The following is a 14,750-nucleotide window of genomic DNA, read 5'->3' on the forward strand; positions in this document are numbered from 1 at the left end:
CAACATGGCAAGACCCTGTCTGTAGAAAAAATTTTAAAATTAGCCGGGCATGGTGTTGCGTGCGTGTAGTCTAAGGTGACAAAATCACTTGAGCCTTGAAAGTCAGGGCTGCAGTGAGCCGTATTCACACATTCTGTGAAAATTCAATCATGCAGAAAAGTGACAACTTTTTCTCTTTGACATTGTTATGAATTGTATCTAAATTTGCAGCTCTAGATTTTTTTTTCAATTTTGAGGGTTTTGAGAGCAAACTGCCTTTTTTTTTTTCTTTTGCCCCTGCCAGACATGGTTTTGCTCTGTCGCCTAGGCTGGAGTGCAGTGACACGATCACAGCTCACTGCAGCCTTGACCTTCCAGGCCCCAAGCATTCTTCCCACCTCAGCCTATCACAGGTGCACACCACCATGCCTGGCTAATTTTTTTAAATTATTTTTTGTAGAGATGGGTCTTGCCATGTTGCCCATGCTGGCTGGTGCTCAAGCAATCCCCGTTTTAACTTCCCAAAGTGCTAGGATTATAGGCATGAGCCACTGCCCCCGACTGATTTCTTTTTCTTTAACCTCCTCTTCATTCAAGTTTCTGATTCTTGAAATGGTAATCTAGAGTCTGTAGTAGATTGTGTCATCACAATAGGAAGACAGTGCAAATAGAGGAAATAGACAGTATTTATAATAAGGATTTTTGAATCTCTAAGGTAAGAACTTATTAATTTTTTTTTTTTTTTTCCGAGACAGAGTCTCACTCTGTGGCCCAGGCTGGAGTGCAGTGGCGTGATCTCGGCTAACTGCAAGCTCCGCCTCCTGGCCTCAGCCATTCTCCTACCTCAGCCTCCTGAGCAGCTGTGACTACAGGCACCTGCCACCACTCCAGGCTAATTTTTTGTATTTTTAGTAGAGAGAGGGTTTCACCGTGTTAGCCAGGATGGTCTCAATCTCCTGACCTCGTGATCCGCCCGCCTCGGCCTCCCAAAGCGCTAGGATTATAGGTGTGAGCCACTGTGTCTGGCCTACTTAAAACTTTTTAAGAAAATTTTTGTAAAGTACACAGCATAAAATTTACTAGGCCAGGCATGGTGGCTAATGCCTGCTGTAATCCCAGCACTTTGGGAGGCCAAGGTGGGTGGATCGCTTGAGCCCAGGAGTTCAAGACCAGCCTGGGCAACATGGTGAAACTCCATCTCTACAAAAAATACAAAAATTAGCCAGGCATGGTGGCGTGAGTCTGTAGTCCCAGCTACTTGGGAGGCTGAGGTTGGAGGATCGCTTAAGCTCAGGAGGTTGAGGTTGAGGCTACAGGGACCTGTGATCACACCACTGCATTCCAGCCTAAGTGACCTTGAGACCCTGTCTCAAATAAGCAGGGCCAGGCGCGGTGTTCACGCGTATAATCCCAGCACTTTGGGAGGCCAAGGTGGATGGATCACCTGAGGTCAGGAGTTCCAGACCAGCCTGACCAATATGGTGAAATCCTGTCTTTACCAAAAATACAAAAACGTTAGCCAGGCCTGGTAGCATGCAACTGTAGTCCCAGCTGCTAGGGAGAATCGCTTGAACCTGGGAGGCAGAGGTTGCAGTGAGCCAAGATTGTGCCACTGCACTCCAGCCTGGGCAACAGAGGGAGACTCCATCTCAAATAAATAAGTAAGTAGGCTGGGCGTGGTGGCTCTTGCCTGTAACCCCAGCACTTTGGGAGGCCGAGGCGGATGGATCACCTGAAGTCAGGATATATATATACATACATACATACACACACACACACACACATACACAAAAGCCAAACATTTTGTTGATCCATTCATCCATCCATGGAAACCTTAAGTTGCTTCTACCTTCTGGCTATTGTGAATAATATTGTTATGAACATTTATATATTAATACCTACTCCAGTTACTGCTTTCAGTTCTTTTGGATGTATACCCATAAGTGGAATCACTGGATTATATAGTAACTCTGTGTTTTTTGTGTGTGTTTGTGTGTGTGTGTGTGTTTTGTTTTTTTTTTGAGGGACTGCCATACTGTTTCCCATAGAGTTTTCACCATTTTACATTCCCACAAGTAGTGCACAAGAGTTCCATTTCTCCACAACCTGGCTAACAATTACCATTTTTTTTATGGTAGCCATTCTAATGGATATGAAGTGATAGGTCATTGTGGTTTCAATTTGCATTTCCCTAATGATTAGTGGTGTTGAGCATCTTTTCATGTGTTTATTGACACTTTATATATCTTCTTTGGAGAAACGTCTGTTCACATCCCTTGTCGATTTTTTAACCAGGTTTTTTGTTGTTGTTGTTATTGAGTTGTAGGAGTTCTTTATGTATTATGGATATTAAGCCCTCACCAGATAAATGATTTGGAAATATTTTCTCCTGCAACACAGAAGTTTTTTTGTTTTAAGTAGTGGGGTCTTGCTGTGTTGCCCAAGCTGGCATCGAACTCTTGGGCTCAGGTGATCCTCCCACCTCAGCCTCCCAAGTAGCTGGGACTACAGGTGTGTGCCACCACACCAGCTTCACAGGAGTGTTTATTTTTATTTCTAATTTTTATTATTTTCTTTCTTTCTTTTTTTCGAGACAGAGTCTCGCTCTGTCGCCCAGGCTGGAGTGCAGTGACACGATCTCGGCTTACTGCAGCCTCTGCCTCCTGGGTGTTCAAGCAATTCTCCTGCCTCAGCTTCCCACGTAGCTGGGATTACAAACATGCGCCACCATGCCTGGCTAATTTTGTGTTTTTAATAGAGATGGTGTTTTACCATGTTGGCCAGGCTGGTCTCGAACTCCTGACCTCAGGTAATCCACCTGCCTCAGCTTCCCAAAGTGCTGGGATTACAGGTGTGAGCCACTGCACGTGGCCAGGAGTTTTTAACTTTGATAAAGTTGTCGTGCATATTCCCGTATTTTTTTCTTTGGTTTCCTGTACCTTTGATGTCATATCCAAGGAATCATTGCCAAATTCAGTGTCATGAAGTTTTCTCCCTATGTTTTTGCTTTCTAGCTCTTACATTTAGGTCTTTGATCCATTTTGAGTTAATTTTTATATATGGTATAATGTAAGGGTCCAGCTTCACTAATTTGAGAGATTATCAGTTTTCTTTTTTTCTGTTTTTTTTTTTTGTGTGTGTTGTTTATTTGTTTGTTTTTTGAGATGGAGTCTGGCTCTGTCGCCCAGGCTGGAGTGCAGTGATCTTGACTCATTGCAAGCTCTGCCTCCCGGATTCACGCCATTCTCCTGCCTCAGCCTCCAGAGTAGCTGGGACTACAGGCGCCTGCAACCACGCCCGGCTAATTTTTTTGTATTTTAGTAGAGACGGAGTTTCACCATGTTTGCCAGGATGGTCTCGATCTCCTGACCTTGTGATTCACCCACCTCGGCCTCCCAAAGTGTTGGGATTACAGGCATGAGCCACTGCGCCCGGCCCAAGATTATCAGTTTTCAAGAAGTGTTTATTGCCTTGTTGAGATATATGTTAGACTACCTATGTGATAGTATGAAGGACTTGCAAGATTTAGATGCTTTTATTTTACATGCCTTTATGTTTTTATTTCAAATTAAAATAAGTATTATGAGTTTAATAGTTGCCTTAATATTAAATACTTCCTTTGAAAATTTTTCTTTGCTATTCAGGTAAATTTCCTTTAAATAAATAATTTTATTAAAAATTACATAAGATTTTGTTTCAGGTGACACCATGGATTTTAAAATTAGGTTGCTTAGAAAGTCCATTGGAAAATTAAATAGTGCACTTAAGTGTTGTATATTTCATTGGTTATATTTTGTCTTTGTGTTCCTTATGTTATTTTTGGTGGTTTAAGTCAGCTTTATGCTGATAACATCTAGGTAGCTTTTGATATGTATGTGCCTTTAAACATTCTCTTTGAAATTACTCAAACTATCAAATGAAATTAGAGAAAGAATTTCCCCTTGTTATTGTGAGACTAGAAAGACGGGCCGTTGCGGTGTCTTACACCTGTAATCCCAGCACTTTGGGAGGCAGAGGTGGACGGTTCACCTGAGGTCAGGAGTTTGAGACCAGCCTGGCCAACACGGTAAAACCCCGTGTCTACCAAAAAAAAAAAAAAAAAAAAAAAAATCAGCCAGGCATGGTAGCAGGCGCCTGTAATCCCAGCCACCCAGGAGACTCTGAGGCAGAAGAATTGCTTGAACCTGGGAGGCAAAGGTTGCAGTGAGCCAAGATTGTGTCACTGCACTCCAGCCTGGGGGACAGAGTGAGACTTGGTTTCCAAAAAAAAAAAAAATGTAAAAAATGGTGAGTAGAGAGACAAGAATGAACATTTGAGGACTGAGTTTGGCTTTTTGTTTTGACTCATGTCTTAAAAGAATATTGTGCATTTAAAAGAGATGAGGTTTCACCATCTTGCCCAGGCTGGTCTCAAACCCCTGGATTCAAGCGATCTTCCTGCCTCAGCCTCTCAAAGTACAGAGATTACAGGCATGAACCACCGTGCCTGGTCCTATTTTTAATTTTTTGAGGAAACTCCATACTGTTTTTCCATAATGGTTGTACTAATTTGCGTTCCCACCAGCAGTGTGCGAGGGTTTCCTTTCCTTTACATCATCACCAACACTTGTTCATCGTTTTTATAGTAGCCGTTCTAACGAGTGCTAGGTGATCTCATTTTGGTTTGTTTTTTATTTATCTATTTTCGATGGAGTATCACTCTGTCACCCAGGCTAGAGTGCAGTGGCATGATCTCAGCTCACTGCAACCTCAGCCTCCCAAATAGCTGGGATTAGAGGTGTGCACTATCATGGCCAGAAAATTTTTGTGTATTTAGTAGAGATGGGGTTTCGCCATGTTGCCCAGGTAGGTCTCGAGCTCCTGACCTCACGTTCAGGTGATCTGCCCACCTCAGCCTTCCAAAGTATTGGGATTACAGACATGAGCCACCATGCCCACCGTAATTAACAGTATTTGTCAAATTTTAATGTGTATCAGAATCACCTGGAGGACCTATTAAAACAACCCTGGAGTTTCTTTTTGTTTGTTTTGTTTGTTTTTGTTTTTTATTTTGTGGAAAACAAAAGTAGAAAAACTAAAACCCCAAACTCCAGAAAAAATCCTAAAAAATGTTTTTTCTTAAAAAATACTGTATGTCTCTACTCCTCTCCCTCCCTCCCAACAGCCCTTCTTGTGTTCTTTTCTAAGTGCCCTACCCCCCCACCCCCATGACTATCCATTGTTCTTACTATTGTGCCCCCACTTCCCAATATCTATCCAGGATGTGCACCCCATGTTCTCTTACCTGGCGTCTTTGTTCTCCCTCAAATTTCAGAAAGCCTCATACTTGCAGTCTCATTTCGCCAGCATGCAAGAACTGTCTCCCCCTTCCTTTTCTGGGACTCAATAATCTTTTCCCCTTACCACTCCCTCACCCCAGGCCTATTATAAGCAGGAGCATGTCCTCCTGCCAAATTCCCTCCCTGTTCCCACCCACCCCCCAACCCTTCTTATCTCGAGAAGTGTCAGAACCTTCCCCTGGGCAGGCTTAGCCAGGAATAAAACATTTTTGTCTTCCCTCGTTCTATAGGACCCTTTTCCCTCCCTCCACATACACATGCGCCTCTAAGGGAAGGAAATCTTTCTCTGGGACCCCGTATTCCCCTGGCCTACTCCAAGAACCCTGTCCCCCGCTCCAGCTTCTTGCACTCTCAAGAGCAACAACAGTCTTCTCTCCAAGGAATCATCTTCCCTCTCTCAGGATGTGTGCATCTGCTCAGCCTCCCACTCTTACCTTTCTGCCCCAGACCTCCCACCCCCCAATTCTCCTGGGCCAAAGAGCCCTTTCCCCACCCAGCCCAGGGACCCCAGCCTCCTGGCCTCCACGCCTGCGCGGCTAGCGGATGAGGACATTAATCTCGGCCACACTGGTCTCCAGCACGTTCTCGGCCGTGGTCTTGCCGTGTTGCTCCTTGAGATGCCGCCTAATGGCAGGCTTGTGGGCGAAGCGCATGTCGCAGTAGGAGCAGCGGTAGGGCTGCGCTCCCGAGTGCAGGTTGAGGTGGTTGTGCAGGGTGGACTTCTGTGTGAAGCACTTGCCGCAGATGCCGCACGAGTGTGACTTGACACCACGATGCACGTTCCTGTGGTGGTTGAGGTTGTTGCTGTGGTGGAACTCCTTGCCACAGCGAGGGCACATGAAGATGAAGTGCTGCCCCCGCATGTGGAAGACCAGCTTCTCCACGCCCTGGAACACTTCCGGGCACTTGGTGTACTTGATGTTCTTTAAGGGGTTTCCACCTGAGAAGCTCCCAGGCAGGGGTCCCTGGCTGCCCCCCGCCCCCCGGGCAACCATGGCCACCGCTGCTGCTTCCACCAGGCCCGAGGTGGCCCCCACGCTGGCCCGGCCTCCGGGAGTCAACAGCAGGCCCTCCCCTTCTGCGTTCTCCGACAGGCTATAGCAGGCCTTCACCACACCCTGCGGTGGGGCTATAGTGCTGGGGGGCACGCTGCTCTGGGCCAGCTCCCCAAGATGGCCACCCACGGAGCCTCCAATGCCCAGGCCCCCTCCCAGGCCTCCAGGGGGCTTGAGCCGGTGTGCCATGTCCAGGGCCGACTCCACCTTGATGATGCAGATGTCAGATACGTCCTCATCCTCATCCTCTTTCTCGGCTTTCAGCTCCAAGTCCTCATCCAGTGGGAACTCCAGCTTCACTGGCCGCAGGAGTGGAGGGGATAGAGGAGGTGGGGGTGGGGGCTTCGGGGCTGGCTTTGGGGTCCTGGCTGGAGGGAGGAGGGACTTGTTGGCGCTGACGCTGCTCACAAGGCTAGCCTCACGGACCCCATCCTCTTTGAGGCCTATTTTGGGCTCAGTGAACTGGCTGAGGGCATTCCGGCATTTCTCCACCACGTGCTCCATCTGCAGGTAGGAGGTGGCTGTAAGATAGTTGACGATGTCCCTAACAGCGAATTCCAGGGTGCCCGTGTAGCAGGAGAGAAGCAGGCGGCCACGATGCGTGCACTGTGCATCAGGGAGACCTGCAGCTCCGAGCTGGGGTTCAGCAGGAACTGGTCCCGCAGGAACGGTGAGCGGGCGGCTAAGATGACCTTGTGGCCTCGAAACTTGAGGCTGTCGGCCACAATGGTCACATCGCAGAACCACTCCTCTGCCCGGAGCTTGTTCATGTTCCGTAGCGTAGCGGCCTAGTGGCCGGGCAGCTGGAAGCGCAGGACTTCACCCCAGAGGCCATTGTGGCGGGGGGTGGGCAACCCTGGCCCGGTTGCGCGCGCTGTTTTTTTTTATCCCCTATTTTCCCAACCCCCGCGGGGCCGGAAGCGCCCCACACACACGGGCAGAGCCTGGGCAGCATGCAGGCGCGCGGGCGGGGGGGGGGGGGGGTGTACGGGGCGCGCTCGCGCTGGCGGGGACGGCTCCACGTGGGCGTAAAGGGGTAGGGGCGGGAACGGCTAGTGCGGTGTGTTCCAGGCCTCGCGCACGCGGCGTCGGCGTCGGCTGGGACTCAAACCCTGGAGTTTCTGATTCAGTAGCTCTGGGATAGAGATAACTTCCCAAGGGATGCTGATGCTGCTGGTTGGGTGAACAACACAGATCATTGCTTTAAGACGTCCATTGTTGGTTGTTGGCAATAACTTAACTTTTTGGCTAGGGGTGGAGGTGTAGGAGACAGAGTCTGGCTGTCTCCCTCAGGCTGGAGTGCGGTGGCGCCATCTGGACTCACTATAATCTTCGCCTCCCAGGTTCGAGCGATTCCTGCCTCAGCCCCTCAAGTAACTGGGATTACAAGCATGTGCCACCACATCTGGCTACTTTTTGTATTTTTAGTAGACAGCGTTTCGCCATGTTGCCCAGGCTGGTCTCAAACTCCTGGCCTCGAGTGATCTGCCTGCCTCGGCCTTCCTAAGTGCTGGGATTACAGGCGTCAGCCACTGCACCCAGCCTAAATTAACTTTTATCGTAGGCATCTAGGGAAGTATTATTTATGTACCAAACTTGGGAAATTTGAGAAAACAGTCACTAATTTTTTCTATTTTGTGGTTCAAATCAGGAACCCAGTTGAAAAAGGCTGGTTTAGAGTAATTGGCTAGTTGTCGTGGCTCACACCTATAATCCCATCACTTTCAGGGGCTGAGGTGGGAGGACTGCTTGAGCTCAGGAGTTCAAGACCAGCCTGGGTAACATGGTGAAACCCTGTCTCTACCAAAAAAAAAAAAAATTGTTTTTAATTAGCTGGGCGTGGTGGCATGCACCTGTAGTCCCAGCTACTCAGGAGGCTGAGGTATGAGAATCACCTGAGCCAAAGAGGTCAAGGCTACAGTGAGCCTTGATTGTGCCACTGCACTTTAGCCTAGGCAGCGTGAGACCCTATCTCAAAAAAAGAAAAAAAGAAGAATGATCTAATTTACATGGTAAAAATGGGCATCCTCTTTACATGTAACATTTTTAATATGTCCACATATTTATACATACCTCTATTAATTGATAAAGCAACTTTTTTTTTTTTAAGATGGAGTCTCGCTCTGTCGCCCAGGCTAGAGTGCAATGGCGTGATTTTGGCTCACGGCAACCTCCGCCTCCCGAGCTCAAGCGATTCTCCTTCCTCAGCCACCTGAGTAGCTGGGATTACAGGCACATGCCACCACGCCCAGCTAATTTTTGCATTTTTTGTAGAGATGAGGTTTCACCATGTTGGCCAGGCTGGTCTTGAACTCCTCACCTCAGATGATTGCCCGCCCTGGCCTCCCAAAGTGTTGGGATTACAGGCGTGAGCCACCGCGCCCAGCCAGTGAGACAACTTTTTTAACAGAAATGCCAAGAATTATTGCTAGACAGGTAGATAATATTTTTAGACAAATATTAGCTTTATAAAGATATTTTCCTTATAAATACATTTAGAATCATAAATTAAGTCATGTAGTTTAATCCAAAAAACTTGTCCTGTTTCAGAATGTTATGGAATGATTTCATATTTTCTTGAAAATATGGCCGGGCGCGGTGGCTCAAGCCTGTAATCCCAGCATTTTGGGAGGCCAAGGCGGGCGGATCACAAGGTCAGGAGATCAAGACCATCCTGTGTCTCACGGTGAAACCCTGTTCTACTAAAACTACAAAAAATTAGCCGGGCGTGGTGGCATGTGCCTGTAGTCCCAGCTACTTGGGAGGCTGAGGCAGGAGAATTGCTTGAACCAGGGAGGTGGAGGTTCCGGTGAGCCGAGATCGCGCCACTGCACTCCAGCCTCGGCGGCAGAGTGAGACTCCATCTCAAGAAAAAAAAAGAAAAAAGAAAATATATTTGTTTCATAGTATCTTGTTTTTAGAGTGCCATTGAAAGAAAGCCTCACATGCTATTAGTACTAATGATGTATCACTTTAACTTTGTTTAGAGAAATGGATAGAAAATAAGTGAGTGGATAAAACTAACAAGAAGGTGGCTGGGCGCAGTGGCTCACGCCTGTAATCCCAGCACTTTGGGAGGCCGAGGCAGGCGGATCGCGAGGTCAGGAGATCGAGACCATCCTGGCTAACACAGTGAAACCCCGTCTCTACTAAAAATACAAAAAAATAGCCGGGCGTGGTGGCGGGCGCCTGTTGTCCCAGCTACTCGGGAGGCTGAGGCAGGAGAATAGCGTGAACCCGGGAGGCGGAGCTTGCAGTGAGCCGAGATTGTGCCACTGCACTCCAGCCTGGGCGACAGAGTGAGACTCCGCCTCAAAAAAAACTAAACTAAACTAAACTAAACTAACAAGAAGGATCTTGGCAACAAGAAAAACAAGGACAGTTCAGAATTCGAGTTGTCTTAAGAAATAGAAAAGCTGGCCGAGTGTAGTAGCTCACACCTGTAACCCTAACCTTTGGGAGGCCAAGGTGGACGGATCACCTGAGCTCAGAAGTTCGATACCAGCCTAGGCAACATGGCAAAACCCCGTCTTTACGAAAAAAGGAAAAAACAACAAACAAACAAACAAAACGCTGGGTGTGGTGGTGTGTGCCTGTAGTCCCAGCTACTCGTGAGGCTGAGGCAGGAGAATCGCTTGAGCCCAGGAGGCGGAGGTTGCAGTGAGACTAGATAGTGCCACTGCCTACTCCAGCCTGAGCGGCAGAGCAAGACACTGTCATAAAAAAAAGAAAAAAGGCCGGGCGCAGGTGGTTTCTCATGCCTGTAATCCCAGCACATTGGGAGGCCAAGGCGGGCGGATTATGAGGTCAGGAGATCGAGACCATCCTGGCTAACACTGTGAAACCCCGTCTCTACTAAAAAAATACCAAAAATTAGCTGGGCGTTGTGGCGGGCCCCTGTAGTCTCAGCTACTCTGAAGGCTGAGGCAGGAGAATGGCGTAAACCCGGGAGGCGGAGCTTGCAGTGAGCCGAGATTATACCACTGCACTCCAGCCTGGGCGACAGAGCCAGACTCCATCTCGGGGAAAAAAAAGAAAAAAGAAATAGGCAAATTGTAAAGTAAGGAAGAAAATATATGATAGGCAGATACATAATTATAAATGTCTATGACTTAACTATATAATTAAGATAAAGATCTAAGTAACTTTTAGCTCTACAATTTTTTAATTTTTATTAAGAAAATACTTTGCTTTTGCCTGCAGAGCCCTCTTAATTAGGATATTTTCATGTTTTGAATTTTAGGGCAGCTGCAATGACTCTCCGCACGGTATTATTGTCATTGCAAGCACTATTGGCAGCTGCAGAGCCAGATGATCCACAGGATGCTGTAGTAGCAAATCAGGTAAGATGGCTGCTTTTGAAAGACTTTCTTATATTATGTATGAGTCTCTAACCACTTCAGTGGTTTGCACATTAACACATGAGCATACTCTATTGAAACTAAATTTTGAAATGGTTTTCTTTCTTGTGGTAGGATTATTTTGTCGGGTGTAATAGTGAAAACTTAATAGACTTTTAACATCCTAGTTTAATTGGATATAGATGCTGTTTTCCTAACATGAGTATTTTCAAACACATAAAGTCAAAAGAATTACATAGTGAACACCCATATTCCTACCATCTAGATTCTATGATTAATGCTTGTGTATGTGTCCATCTTTTTATCCTTCCTTTCAGTGATGATCCCTCCCTGCTAATAATTTTAATCACCTCCTATCATGGGACTTACCTGACATGGCACAGTTTCCAATGACCTTGTAATTTGTTGAACGGAATAAATATTTTTCATTTCGCTTTCTAGCTACAGTGGCTGAGTTTAATAGTTACAACAGAGACTGGACCTAAGTTATTAGTATCTGACCCGTTAAGAAACAGTTTGCTGGCCAGGTGCGTTGGCTCATGCATGTAATCCCAGCACTCTGGGAGGCCGAGGTGGGTGGATCACTTGAGGTCAGGAGTTCCAGACCAGCCTGACCAACGTGGTGAAATCCTGTCTCTACTAAAAACACAAAACTAGCCTGGCGTGGTGGCACATACCTGTAGTCCCAGCTACCTGAGAGGCTGAAGTGGGAGAATCGCTTGAACCTGGGTGGCAGAGGTTGCAGTGAGCTGAGATCACACCATTGCACTCCAGCCTGGGTGACAGAACGGGACCCTGTCTCAAAAAACAAACAAATTTGCCAACACCTACTCTAAGCCATTGGAATATAATGGACATTTTTTTTTTTTAAACTTAGAAAGTTTTTCTTCTCTTGACTTCTAAGATATTACCCTCTTTTCTTCCTCACTTTCATAGCTATTCTTTGTTAGTTCCCACAATTATTTCCCTTCCTACTCGTCTTTCTTAAATGTAGTTCCTCAGTTCTGACCTTGTTACCTTTACTTTCTGTACACACTCACACTTGGATGATCATATCTGTACTGATGTTAGTACCCGTACATTGATAAAATGTTTAGGCTTGCCCTCTCTCCTAAGCACGAGAGCCTGGTGTTTAACTAAATTGGCAGGTGATGGTATCATAGAATGATAGGTTTGTAGGATTTATGATACTGCATTCAGTTTTGGCAGTGTTACACTCAGGTATCCAAGGAACATTCATATGGTTAACCACCCAAGTCACAGCCTTTGGAGTTTTTCTGTGTCTCCTTTGCTCCTGTTGATAACCATTCCCTGTATCATTCTGTCACTATATTTACATAATTACTCTGATTGCCATAGGTCACTTTTAAAAAATTGTTTCTTTTCAGCTGCTCTGATAGATCTCCTTTTCTCAACCTCTTTCTTCCTTTCTCCGTCTTCTACGTTGCTATCAGGTAGCTTTATAAAGTGCAAATCTTACTTCACTAACAAAAACTTGTTCGTAGCTCTACTGTATCTACTTGAGTCCAGATTCTTTAGTTTGCAGAGTTTTTCCATGATCTGAACTCTGCTTTATTTCCTAAATTCTTGTTTTCTTCAAACTCATGCTTTTTCAAGCATTGCATTCATTTTTACATATTGTATCCAATCTACCATATTTCCTCTGCCTGACGAAACTTCCTCTTGGCAAACTTCTTTAACCTATAAGATTTTAATTTATATATTATCTTTCTTCTTTTCCCTTGAAGATCTGTTTATGTATATATGTATATATCCTTGTCAATATATTCTGTTATTTGTCTCAGAGTACTTCCAATTAGGGTTTTCCGTGTTTTATATATGTGCTATTTGTTCATATTTGTTGTTATAAGCATGGCTTGTGTTCCAGCTTTGCTTTCCTGTTGAGCTCTAAGCCTTACACGTTGAGGTTGGACTCAAGGGTTTCTTTTAGCTCCTAAAATAGTTCAGTAATTTGACTTATTTCCTTGTGATGAATCAGTGGTAGAAACTAGATTTATCGTTTTAATATGTAATAGATTTAAATATATAAATTACTTTTAAAAGAAATATTAAAGTGAATTGAATAGTTAGTAATTTATGCTTTGCTTTACTAAGTAATGGTGGTTCCAAAGTATTTGATAAATTTACCTCTTTCCAGTGCATATGGGAAGTCTTTTAATAAAATTACTCTATTGTGAGTTTATAATCATCTCAAGTTATGTAATAAGTTAGGACTTTGCATGTGGGATTTCCATAAATCACTGTACACTAATGCAGCTGTAAGAAAACAGAGGAATCTAGTTGTATTCTAGCCTGGGCTGTGGGTAATACAAAAGCTGGTTACATCGTAAAAAATTATTCTAATGTCCACATATTTTTATAAGCTAGTAATCTGTGTTCAGTTGTATAATGTTTGCTGCTTTCCAGTGTTTGGAACATCTCTTAATACCTCACTTAACCTAATTTTAGTCTTGCTAGTTATATTTGTTGAATTTGGAGATTAAAGTAGATTAATGTTACTTGTCTTTATTATTGTCAACACAAATTGTGAGTCGAAGCTTCAGGTTAAGTGGTCTTTTCTCGAGTGACATAGCTTGTCTATAATGCAAAGTGAATCACATTTTAAATGTAGATTTGTTTTATTTGGAAAAGTAGGATTGTAGGCGATTAAGAGCTGAAATATATCAAATATTATACCTGTAATGTCATGTCAATCAATTTTTCCCCCCATATAGTACAAACAAAATCCCGAAATGTTCAAACAGACAGCTCGACTTTGGGCACATGTGTATGCTGGAGCACCAGTTTCTAGTCCAGAATACACCAAAAAAATAGAAAACCTATGTGCTATGGGCTTTGATAGGGTAAGTACATAAGGGCATGTTGATTTTGATATATTGATTGATTTTAAATTATTGCAAATTCTTGGCTGACAGAAGTGGTTTAGAAAATAAGAGAAATTCGCAGCCTGGGCAACATGGCGAAACCCATCTCTACAAAAATTAGCTGGACATGGTAGTGAGTGCCTGTAATTCCAGCTACTCTGAAGGCTGAGGTGAGAGAATCCCTTGGGCCCAGGAGGTCGAGGCTGCAGTGAGCGATAGTCATGCCACTGCACTCCAGCCTTGGTGATAGAGCAACACCCTGTCTCAAAAAAAAAAAAAAAAAGGAAAATAAGAGAAAATCTAGTTTTGGTAAACATATTTTCTGTTTTCAAAATCAGTGATTTTTTTATTTTTACTAATTACTGTCATTGATTTTAGAAGCTTTTCATGCACTGCAAATGTAAATCAACTTACAGAAAAGAAACAAGGTGTTAATTCCCAGTATAAAGAGTGAATGATTCAGTATTGTTTAAATGTTTCCTTGAGATTTAATTTCCTGTCCCCTTTTCTTCTCTACAGAATGCAGTAATAGTGGCCTTGTCTTCAAAATCATGGGATGTAGAGACTGCAACAGAATTGCTTCTGAGTAACTGAGGCATAGAGAGCTGCTGATATAGTCAAGCTTGCCTCTTCTTGAGGAGCACCAACATCTGTTATTTTTAGGATTCTGCATAGATTTCTTTTAAACTGGCATTCTTGCCTAATGATGTTATCTAGGCACCATTGGAGACTGAAAAAAAAAATCCCTGCTCTGTAAATAAAGCTAATTAAACGTCTGTGTAAATTTAAAAAGGGGAAATACTTTAATTTTTTTTCTTAATAGTGTAAAAATTCCTTGAGCTAAGCTAAAACCATGGAAGAAACATGCTACTTTAGTGTTTAGCAGTGTACCAAGACTAGCAAGAGTTTGCTTCAGGATTTTGTTGAATAATTAAGATAATATTTTGAGTGTGTCAGGGCCATTCAAATTGTTGGTGTTGCATCACAGCTACCTTAACTGTTTTTAACATGGATCCTCTGTGCCTGTGAATTTACTTGCATGCTTGTACTTGACTTCTTAGGATGGGTAGCTGAAAAGACCACCATTTTAAGCATTTGAGAATTCTTAAATATGAAATTTATTCAGAATTG

The 14,750-nt window shown here is 44.4% G+C and overlaps 1 protein-coding gene and 1 pseudogene across 1 annotated transcript in view; one reads left to right on the forward strand and one right to left on the reverse strand.

Annotated features, from left to right (window-relative positions):
• UBE2K (ubiquitin conjugating enzyme E2 K) overlaps window positions 1-14,411 on the forward strand; it is an 81,395-nt gene extending 66,984 nt beyond the window's left edge. Inside the window, exons 5-7 of the mRNA XM_004038573.5 lie at window positions 10,617-10,716; window positions 13,470-13,598; window positions 14,139-14,411. Coding sequence (XP_004038621.1) covers window positions 10,617-10,716; window positions 13,470-13,598; window positions 14,139-14,213 — 304 coding nt within the window. The 3' untranslated portion in view covers window positions 14,214-14,411. The remainder of the gene's footprint in view (window positions 1-10,616; window positions 10,717-13,469; window positions 13,599-14,138) is intronic.
• LOC129533140 (zinc finger and BTB domain-containing protein 12-like) lies at window positions 5,855-7,572 on the reverse strand (annotated as a pseudogene).
• Window positions 14,412-14,750: the final 339 nt, after the last annotated feature.

This window comes from Gorilla gorilla, chromosome 3 (assembly GCF_029281585.2).
Source record: "Gorilla gorilla gorilla isolate KB3781 chromosome 3, NHGRI_mGorGor1-v2.1_pri, whole genome shotgun sequence".
Taxonomy (NCBI): domain Eukaryota; kingdom Metazoa; phylum Chordata; class Mammalia; order Primates; family Hominidae; genus Gorilla; species Gorilla gorilla.